Consider the following 11,528-nt stretch of genomic DNA (forward strand, 5'->3'; position numbering starts at 1 on the left):
TATTCTTAATCCGGTATTCAATGTTCTGATATAGATCATCATGTCTGAAGTCATTCGTTGGATTTCTCGAGACGATTTCTTTCCTTGGCCAAGGCAGACCTCCTTCGACCAGTAGCAGCATGCCGTTGGTATAGCATCCTCTTGCTTCCAGAATTATCTTTTTAAGTACCTAATAACCGTGTCCAGAGAGTTAAAGTTGATTAGATGACAATTCTTTATTTTTATAAAGTTGGAAGAGTATTAACTAACCAGAGGTTTCCAAATGGGGAGGCGCGCCTCCCTAGGGAGGCGTTGACTCGTGTCAAGGGAGGCGCGAAAAGTATTTCAGAAACATTTTTTAGAAAATTATATCTATGTAAAAAACGTGACTATATTCCGATAATAAAGTTATTAATTTAAAAATTATATTTTTCAAAAATTTATTTAATTTATTAGACAATTAAATAATTTTAACACATGAATAAATTCTTGAGTGGTTGCAAAAGAAAATTCACGAATAATAAAGATTTTGACGATGGTTCAAAAAATCAAAATGATTGGAATATAATCAATACCACTCCAAAGACAAGAAAATACTTTCCATCTTACTTATTGTTAGGATTCACACGTATCTTTGTTGATTCTATGGAAAAACCCCTCTGTTTGCTTTGCCTCAAAACACTTGCAGCAGATAGTATGAGGCCATGCAAATTAAGAAGACATTTTGAAACGATGCATTCTGAACATGTCCATAAGTCTGAAGAATTTTTTAAAAGAAAATTAGAAGAGTTTGATAACCAAACGAAATCGTATTATGGAAATCAAATAAAAGCATTTATGAAAAAATTGGTATTATGGAAATCAAATATACAAAAAAATATCTATGACATGTTTCCACTTTTAAAACACTTTTGCGCCATAGTGAACATTGAAGCAAACAAAGACATATTTGCTGAACATTTGGATTGTTTGTTGAAGCATTTTGCTCACTATTTTAAAGATCTCGACTGTAAAATGTTCGAATGGATACAGAATCCATTTATTGATGAAGAAGATAATCAATTTGCATTGACAACTTTTGAAAAAGAAAAATTGATAGAATTGTCATGCGATACATTATTGAAACAAAAATTTGAGAGAGAACCGCTAATTTCTTTTTGGTTGAATGTAAGAACGGAATATGAAATTTTGTCGAATAAAGCAATGAAAGTTTTGTTGCCATTTGCTACTTCATATTTATGCGAAACTGGATTTTCTGCACTAGCTGCAATTAAATCTAAATATCGAACTCGTTTAGTAGTGACTAATGAGCTAAGAGTAGCACTCTCTGCGATGACACCAAGATTTGAAAAACTTTGCGCCAAGATGGAAAAAAAATTATCTCATTAACTTTTTGTTTTAAAAAATTGTTTTTGATAAAAATAAATTGTATTATATTATGGAATATAAAGGGAGGCGCAAGATTGTACTTTTTCTCTAAGGGAGGCGCGTAAAAAAAAGCTTGGAAACCTCTGAACTAACCCGAGGGATTATCAAACCGTGAGATATGAACTATGTGTAAGAACATTAGTAGAATGGCTTACAAGTTGAATTAATAATCAAATATGTCACAGGCGCAGCGAGCGACCGAGCGCTAGACGCATGTTATTGCAGAAATTGAGAACATGTTATAGTTGTAGCAGAAATTGAGAACATGTTATCTACTAATCCCGTGGACCTTTTAATTGTGAATGAAACGAAATTAAAACAACAGGATGATTATTATCTGAATGGCTATTACTCCCTAGATATCAAATGGAAGTCGGGTTCGATAGCTGGAACGGGGACTTCTATATTTTACAAATCAACTTTGAGAGTGAAAAATTTGAAAATTGTTTCTGAAGAACTCTGTGAATTTGTCACAATCGATGTTCGACTTGAAAAAACATGGATTAAAATTGGAGGGATGTATTCGAAATATCTTTCTAATACCCATCGCTTATCAAGAATTTTTTCGCTGATAAGCACAAGCCTTATCAATACTCCTTGGAGATTTGAATGCTAAGTGCTCCTCCTTCGGCTGTATGGGGATTAACAGGGATGGTCTCATTCTTAAGAAACTTTCAACATCCTTTGGATTTTCAGTCTTCACATCCAAAACACCGAATCATTACTCTCCAGGAGGGTGGGACTATTTGGGCTTGGCTTTGGTGTCTTTGCCTGCCCTTAAACTCTTGGAAGAACCGATTACTATCAATGACATTGGGAGTGATCATCTGCCGATCTTATATAAACTCAACGTCACCCCGTTGAAGGTTACGCCTACTTTCATACGATACAACCTTACTCCCATAAACTGGGATCACTACAGAAAATGTTTTGAAATTTATCTGAACAAATTTGCCCCTCAACTTGGGGATAATTCTTCAGGAGAAGATTTGGAAAAGTCGAGCAATTTTCTTATTGGCTTCATAAAGTCTTATCTAGAAATATACTCTTCCAAAATCACCTCTAACAGTAAGAAAATTCCGTTGACATGCAAAAATGTCCTTTTAAAGAAAAAACAATGCCTAAGGAACAAACTTTGTCGTTGTGTGGACTTTCACGACCGATCTGTTCTAAAAAACGAAATATTTGCCATTTCCCAGGAAATAAAAAGGTCAACAATTGCTGCTAAGAATAAAGAATGGAAGGCTGAATGCAATAAACTACATAAAGCAAATCCAAACTTTTGGAAAGTTTTCGGAAAATTATCCACTTCAAATCCGAGGTAGCAATACCGCAACTGTTAAATCAAGATGGATCCCCTGCTTCTCTTGAAGAAATACCAAATATATTTGGAGACAGTCTTAAAGGAACTCAGGAGGTCAACCCGGACTTACTGTTATCTGGACCAGCACTGTGTCATATGAAAAAAGAATTGGATGGACTCCTCAGCTCGTTGCCTTTGTGCACGATAGCTATAACTTGCAAAGACGTGGAGGACGCAATAAAATGCTCGAAGGATAATGCCCCAGGAAGAGACAAGATAACAATGCGATTGTTCAAAGAAGCACCGAGGGAACTTTATGAATATTTGAGATGTCTTTTCTCCTGTAGTCTTCATCTTGGATACGTCCCCTCCTCCTGGAAATTAACGGAGGTTAGGATGATACTGAAGCCAGGAAAACCTCGCTACTTGCCAACAAGCTATAGGCCGATAAGCCTGATTCCTACCATCAGCCGAATCATGGAAAGGATATTGCTGTGGAGACTCTCGGAACATGTGGAGAGCAAAAATATTTTAAAAAATGCGCAGTGGGGTTTCCGCAGAAATCGCTCTTGTGGGGACTGTCATTATACGGTTAATTCGTTAATTATGAAGGCTCTGGATACCAAGGGATCTCTGACGATGGCATGTCTTGACATTTCGAAGGCATTCGACAGTGTATGGCATTTTGGCCTTCTGAGACATCTGGCGAAGTGTCAGATAGATAGAGAACTGTTTCTATGGCTACAGGACTTCCTCCGCGACAGACGATCAGTGGTTAGCTTACTGAACCATGACTCGGATGAGCTAAAATTAAAAAGAGGTGTCCCCCAGGGATCAGTACTCAGTCCTCTGTTATTCAACATTGTAATGAGTAATCTACCTTCTCCAAATGATGTACGGACGGAAATTCTAATATATGCGGATGATGTGGTCATCCTCGATGTTTCACCGAAACCTGCCTTATCTGAACATCGAATGCTGTCATATATGGAAGAGGTCGAACATTGGTGCAGAAATAACATGCTGACTGCGCACGTGAGAAGTCTGCCCTGTTGAGAATCACAGAAAGTAGAAATCTTAAAAATTCACCATGTCTGATTACTAACATACCACGACAACATTCAATAAAATACCTGGATTGCAAATTGAAGAAAATGGTAAATACACTGAATATGCGAAAATTCGGAAAAAGAAAGCAACAAACGCTCTGTTTTTCCTAAGAAAGTTTAATCTGGAACCAGATACTTTCCTTTATGTTTTTAACACGGTGATCTTACCAGGACTTATATTTGGAAAAGAGGCATGGTACTTCTCTAGAAAGAGGAGTTCCATTATCGAGAAGTTCGAAAAAACTCGGAGACTGGCGTTAAAAATCGCCTACTCCCAAAGCCCGGAATGCCCGATTCCCCCATGGCTCGAGGCTAAAACGCCCACGGTGGGGGAAATCGTTGAAAAAGGCATCAAAAACTACAAACTTTGGTCAACAGTCACTGGGACTTACCTGCAAAGGTAATTCTATACTGAGACGTTGGGGTCCCTCTTTTCTTTTTGTTTCGCGGAAGAAGTCGGTAAGCAAGCCTTACCGTTTCATTAATTATTACCCCACATACTATTCTTTGTTACCTAAATAAAGTTGTTACCTACCTTACCTGGGTATTTGTCAATTTATAAATTGTTTGATTGATCGCATCTAGAAATTGAGTGGTCGCTCGCTGCGCTCCGTCGCTCGCTGCGCCTGTGACAAAATATAAGCAGCCAGTCTCAAAGCAATTAAATTCCTATAAAAACGAATTTTTCCCGCCAAGAGTAAAATCTGGAAGAAAAGTCAATTTTGTGAGCTCAATATTCCTCATTTCTATGTGAGATGGATTCGATCAACATACAACTGTCTGGGACTCCCTTCGTCCCCCCTGCAATTTTACACTTCTCTTTACTTCAGGCTGCCATTTCAAATCCGAAATTGGGACAGAATTGGGTCCTCAAATGGCTGTACTCGTTTGCCTTGACAGATCATCAAAACATTCACGTTTAGATTGTTTTATATTTCCAATTAGTTGTACTTGGATTGTCTCCGCTTTATCAATGGGTGGTGTGTAGGAGGTGAAGTCAACTCCAAATGTCCCGCTTCGTGTATCCATTTCTGGGGATAATTATCCCTCATTGAAGCACAGTTAAGGTACATAGGGAATGATGATGATTTGTTGAGTCTTATATTTTGGGCGACTTTGATGAGTCGTTTTTGGTAGTCGAACTGCCTCGGAGTAACTATTTGGGGTGCCTGCATGGACTGTTCATACTCTGACACTGCTTGCCGCCCAATTTGTTGAAGAACTCGGGTTATTCGAGTCATTTCCCTCCTCCTGTGCCATGATGCGGCGTATTCTGTCCATTTTTGCCACTTTTGGATCCTTCATCTGATGGCTGGAGCAGGATTATAAATGGAAAAATTAAAACTGAAAACTCGAAGAGATTCCAAGGACATCTTTAATAATGAATATCCCTGAAGGAATCCATTAAACAAAAATGTTTTGAATGAAAAATTTGCATAGGAAAAATTTTAAAAAAATAATTAAGAAACTAATTGTTATGAAGATCTCTGATGTCAGAGCACAGACGGACGCTGATTTCCTAAATACGTAAACCAACGGAGTATCATTGACTGTCAATTTTGACATGCAAACAGATCTGATCTGTATGTCACAGAAAGTGAGCTCCGTGAAGAAGGCCTCAGTACGAAGACGATCAGAAGAAAGCCAATGTCAAATTAAACTCTGCACTTGATTGAGGAACAAGCACTTCGGTGCTTTCTTTTTATCTTCTGGTTAACGATTTTTCCTTGTTCTTTGGGTTTTGGATTTTTTAAGGAATAAAGACAATTCAAAAACGCGCATAAACCTAAGTTTCCAAAGTTTGAAAAGAAATTGATTGAATAGATGAAGGAAATGAAGTCCAAAAATACATTCCAAAAAAGTAAAGAAGCACTTTTTGCGGATGAGTTACAACTCAATAATTTCAAAAATTCTAATGGATTCTTGAAGATTTCTTAGGCATTGAATATACGAAAAATCGAACATTTATTGCCACCATGCAGACTGGCAGGGACGCCAGATTGGTCAGGTCAATTATCTAAATACAAAACAAATATTTTTCCGACAAAACATTTCATTGCTAATAAGAAAACTTAAAAAGATTATCATTAATTAACGTTTTAGTTTAATTAAATCGAGATTCTCTCGAAAAAATAAAGAAGTATCTGGAATCAGGTCACCTTGATGATTCCTGAGTTCGGGGAAAGAGTACGAATACGAAGATATGCCAAAAATTCAGTTTCATGGAGAACAACACCCTCATTACTAAAAATGACTCAAAGTTGCGTTTCTTTTTGCTCAAAGACGCTGGACTTAGGTTAAAATGTATTGAAGTAGTGTATTTGTTTATTTAAATTAAACTCAACACAATCTTAATCAATTTGAATGTTATAAATTGTACAGTTTATTGACACTCACCATTTATGGTACCAGACGTACTGATGTGGCTTCTGTGGTATCTTAATGTTTTTATTGTCAGGTAAATTACCAATTTAATTAATTCTTGTCGAAACGATTCCTTTCGACTAAATCAGTAATAACGTCAATTATTGCTTCTTCACGAAAACGCCAAACTGTTTCCCCGGATAATGGCGATCGAGAACCATTGCAATAGATCAGAGGTTTCCAAATGGGGAGGCGCGCCTCCTAGGGAGGCGTTGACTCGTGTCAAGGGAGGCGCGAAAAGTATTTCAGAAACATTTTTTAGAAAATTATATCTATGTAAAAAACGTGACTATATTCCGATAATAAGAGTTATTAATTTAAAAATTATATTTTTTCAAAAATTTATTTAATTTATTAGACAATTAAATAATTTTAACACATGAATAAATTCTTGAGTGGTTGCAAAAGAAAATTCACGAATAATAAAGATTTTGACGATGGTTCAAAAAATCAAAATGATTGGAATATAATCAATACCACTCCAAAGACAAGAAAATACTTTCCATCTTACTTATTGTTAGGATTCACACGTATCTTTGTTGATTCTATGGAAAAACCCCTCTGTTTGCTTTGCCTCAAAACACTTGCAGCAGATAGTATGAGGCCATGCAAATTAAGAAGACATTTTGAAACGATGCATTCTGAACATGTCCATAAGTCTGAAGAATTTTTTAAAAGAAAATTAGAAGAGTTTGATAACCAAACGAAATCGTTAAAAAAACTTGTTTCTGTCTCTTCAAATGCTTTACTAGCATCGTACAAAGTTTCTTACAGGATTGCAAAATGCAAGAAACCGCACAATATCGGAGAAACTCTAGTTTTGCCAGCAGCTATCGATATGGTTGAAGCAATGTTTGGCGAATCCTATGCAAAACAATTACAGCAAATACCGCTTGCTGATAACACAGTCGCTAGAAGAATTGATGACATATCTGAAGATCTTTGTGATCAGTTGGTTTCTCGACTACGTAACTGTAAATTGCTATACAAGTTGATGAGGGAGCTGACATAAATAAAAATGCACATTTAATTGCATATGTCAGATATGCTGAAGAAAGTACAATAATAGAAGATCTATTATTCTGCAAACCATTTCCTGGAAGGAGCACGGCCAATGAAATTTTTAATATAATGATACTTTTTTTGAAGAAAATAACATAGAATGGATCAATTGTGTTGGACTTTGTACAGACGGAGCACAGTCAATGTCAGGAAATAAATCTGGTCTTCAAGCTCTTGTAAAAAACAGAGCACCAGAAATTATCTGGACGCACTGCATGCTGCACAGATCAGCACTTGTCTCAAAGAATATGAGTCCAGAACTGAACGATATTTTTGCGCAAATTACAAAAGTTATAAACTACATAAAACACAGTCCTTTAAGAGCTAAGCTTTTTGCAAAGCTGTGTGAAGATATGGATTCAAAATATACATCGCTTTTATACTATTGTGAGGTACGCTGGCTATCTCGTGCAAAAGTGATTAGAAGGGTGTTTGAACTCAAAGATCAAGTTGCAGATTTTCTTGATGAAAATGATATTGAAGATGCAAAGTTGTTCAGGGATGATGACTTTATTGTCAAATTTGCCTATTTAGTTGACATTTTTGGGAAATTGAGTATATTGAATAAATCAATGCAGGGACCACAACTACATTTATTCTCTCAAAAGGACAAAATAAAAGCATTTATGAAAAAATTGGTATTATGGAAATCAAATATACAAAAAAATATCTATGACATGTTTCCACTTTTAAACACCTTTTGCGCCATAGTGAACATTGAAGCAAACAAAGACATATTTGCTGAACATTTGGATTGTTTGTTGAAGCATTTTGCTCACTATTTTAAAGATCTCGACTGTAAAATGTTCGAATGGATACAGAATCCATTTATTGATGAAGGAGATAATCAATTTGCATTGACAACTTTTGAAAAAGAAAAATTGATAGAATTGTCATGCGATACATTATTGAAACAAAAATTTGAGAGAGAACCGCTAATTTCTTTTTGGTTGAATGTAAAAACGGAATATGAAATTTTGTCGAATAAAGCAATGAAAGTTTTGTTGCCATTTGCTACTTCATATTTATGCGAAACTGGATTTTCTGCACTAGCTGCAATTAATCTAAATATCGAACTCGTTTAGTAGTGACTAATGAGCTAAGAGTAGCACTCTCTGCGATGACACCAAGATTTGAAAAACTTTGCGCCAAGATGGAAAAAAAATTATCTCATTAACTTTTTGTTTTAAAAATTGTTTTTGATAAAATAATAATTGTATTATATTATGGAATATAAAGGGAGGCGCAAGATTGTACTTTTTCTCTAAGGGAGGCGCGTAAAAAAAAGCTTGGAAACCTCTGCAATAGATTGTTTTTGTGATATCATTATAAAGTGGTCAAAGTTTGTTTATCAATTTTCTCATTTTTTAAATTGGCCAATTGACCCAACGGAGTCGTATTCGCGATAACTTGCTTTCTCACGTGAAGATTGAGTTCACATTATTCGACCACTAAAGTCGGCTGCTACATTTTTTAGGCCTGTGTAGGTGGCAGAGAGGGCAAAAAATGGTGAGGAATGAAGTTGTTTTTAAAACATCGAAAAAAGAATTTTATGATTAATCATGAAGCAAAAATTAAAATGTTTGGATTATGACAACTGGTTGGAGACTCTAGGAAGTGAAAATATTTTTAACTGTGATGAAGTAGCTTTATACATAAACAAATGCCTTCAAAATTTTTTGTTCAATTTAATGATAAATGCAATAGAATTTAAAAAAATAAAGCGAAGGTTTCCTTTCACTTTTGGCGTAATCCACTTAGTAAAAAGTTAAAAAATAATTTTTATTGCTTTAAAAACTTTGTGGATGATTAGTGATATTTTTGTGACATGGTTATGGAAAGTAAAACAAGAATGATGAATGAAAACAGAAAAATTGTTTTAATATTGGATAATGCGAACTGTCACAGAATTGCAGAAGATTCCAATATTCATTTACTTTTTCTTCTAAAAAATACGACTGCTTTGGTTCAACTCTTAGATATGGGATTAATAAAATCATGTTTAAGAGGAAAAGTTGTTTGGAACAATAGTCCATAAGGGAGACGTAATCCATGCGGCCCGGTAAGAATTTTGCAAGCCAGGTTTTGTAGATTGAGTTTAGACCAGTCGTGAGAATTTTGTTGGTGAGACCACAACGAGGGACGCTGTCAAAAGCCTTATATATTTCGATGAAAACTATGACTGTTCGTTTTGGGGGTCTCTTCTCATTGAATCCGTCGAGGAAAGTATTTGGAAAGCGTTGTTAAGTGAGATGTTAAGTGCAATGGTTTAAAACTATGTTGGATATGGGAGGTTAGTAAGTAATTAAATACTCGTGAAAAGATTAGTCTTTCAAGTCTTTTGGCGTTAGAAGCTTAGAATGCCAGACGGTTTGTTTGGTTTGATCCTCCAGAGAGACGGAATTTCGTTTTTTGCATTAGAATTGTTGTAAATAGAGAAAATGGCATTGATTGCGTTAGAGACAATTCTATTAAATTGGTAGATTGAAATGTTGCCAGGACCCGTGGTGGGGGAATTTTACAATGCGAGACTTCGTCTGCAAAAAAGATGGCTTTCTCCGAAATTAGGTAACCTTCCGATCATTTTATTAGATTTTTTGTGACTTAATGAAGCGTAGTATTTCATCATGGCATTTACCTGCTGAACCGGATTGAGTGGGGTGTTTGAATGAGAAGTATCAGATTCGTGGGATTCTGTCTTTCAAACATCATTTCCTTGAGGATCTTTCAGATTTTGAAGCTGTTTAATCTGTAGTCAATTGAGGCGATAAATTCAGTCCACTTGGAATCTGCGTGGAGATTTATGACAGCGCTAATTTGTTTGTTTATGTTTCTCAGTTCGATAGAGGACTCGACAAAGTGCCTTGTGGACACATCTGTTTCAGTTTGTTGCGAGTCTTTATGAGGAAATTTTTTTGTGGCTCTAACTTTGGGGAACTTTTTAATTTTTTCTCGAGGGATGATTTTTTTTAAATTAGAGTGATGTGAGCATTTAGGTAACTGACTGCTGCATCTGTCAAGCGAAAGGTGCTGAGTTGAAACCATTTAGAAAATTTTTCTATAACAAGGCGATATTCGTCCCAAGAAGCTCTTTTGTAGCTAGTGCAAAAAAGCGTTGTCTACATCTTACGGGGGAAAGGTTATAGGTCTTTTGGTAATAAATCATCCAAAAATCGACAAATAAATATTCCCTTTTTATCCACACAAAAAGCAGACTTGTCATTAGATGAAAACTCGTTTGAGACAAACACGGATTAAATATAGTGATCCAGTTATTATAGTGTTAGACAATGCACCAGCTCTCAAAATCGAAGAAGTTCTTTGATTAGAAGAACTTGATGATTTTCATATTCTTCGGTGTGTGAAAACTCGAGGGTCGCACCTCGATTGTTGTCCAGCACAACAGACCGCACCTCGATTGTTGTCCAGCACAACAGACCCGATATTGTGGTCCACGATAAGGTCTCCGGGGAGATTTTTCATCGTGGAGGTGGGAATCACTTTCCTAGATTGTTTACAGAAAGTGGAAGTAACGAAAAAGAGGAAGTATGTCCTCCTTGCAGACAAACTAGAGGTTATGCATCAGTGTAAAGTCCATGTCATCCCGTGTGTGATGGCATGGGATGTTGTCGTATTTTGCAGCAACCATATAATTGATTTTTTTGTTAAATAAAGGAAATTGCTTGGCGAAAATTAAGGCTTTGCCAAAAAAGCTTTAAATTTGGTATACAGTGCTGGACTTAACAAAAAGTTTGATATACATATTATGCAAAAATAATTTTTTGCTGTAACTCTAAAATTAAAGAATTATACTTTTTCTACAAAATCAAGCTTAATCTTTTTTAATGAAAAAAGGGTTATTATTTTTCAAGTCAGTCTTTTTAACACTTTTCCATGACTAAGACACCTATGAAATTGTGATACAGGACGTTATATTCAGTCTCAAAGTCGTCCAAAAATGTTTTTAATTGTTTTTTTCTTCGACTGACAGTGGGCACATTTTTTCTCAATTTTCTTGACTTCAAGCCTCAAAATTAGGTAAATTTTATTTTTTAGTAGACTGTATAATCGATCGCGCCAAATAAATATAATCATGTTCATACTACCATCATTAAAAAAAACCAAAAATATTACCTCGATTATTTTCGTTTTCAGTTCTCTCTCTTCAATTTTTTTTTTTTACATTTGATTTATTTATTTTTTTTTTCAAAAGGCCAATTTGA

General features: G+C 35.5%; 1 protein-coding gene across 1 annotated transcript; it reads left to right on the forward strand.

Moving 5' to 3' along the window:
• The first annotated feature begins 6,877 nt into the window (after nucleotides 1-6,877).
• On the forward strand, nucleotides 6,878-11,528 carry LOC115228449 (protein FAM200A-like). Its single transcript, XM_029799027.1, has 3 exons — nucleotides 6,878-7,211; nucleotides 7,393-7,795; nucleotides 11,519-11,528. The coding sequence occupies exons 1-3, from the start codon at nucleotides 6,878-6,880 to the stop codon at nucleotides 11,526-11,528; spliced, it is 747 nt and encodes a 248-aa protein (XP_029654887.1).

Source organism: Octopus sinensis, unplaced genomic scaffold (assembly GCF_006345805.1).
Source record: "Octopus sinensis unplaced genomic scaffold, ASM634580v1 Contig10522, whole genome shotgun sequence".
NCBI classification, from domain to species: Eukaryota; Metazoa; Mollusca; class Cephalopoda; order Octopoda; family Octopodidae; genus Octopus; species Octopus sinensis.

What these genes read in the sequence shown, in the direction of transcription:
- LOC115228449 (XM_029799027.1), top strand. Translation starts at nt 6,878, where the DNA reads ATGCATTCTGAACATGTCCATAAGTCTGAAGAATTTTTTAAAAGAAAA. An exon ending in TCAGTTGGTTTCTCGACTAC is followed by an intron (nt 7,212 to 7,392) that starts GTAACTGTAAAT and finishes CTTTTTTTGAAG; the next exon opens with AAAATAACATAGAATGGATC.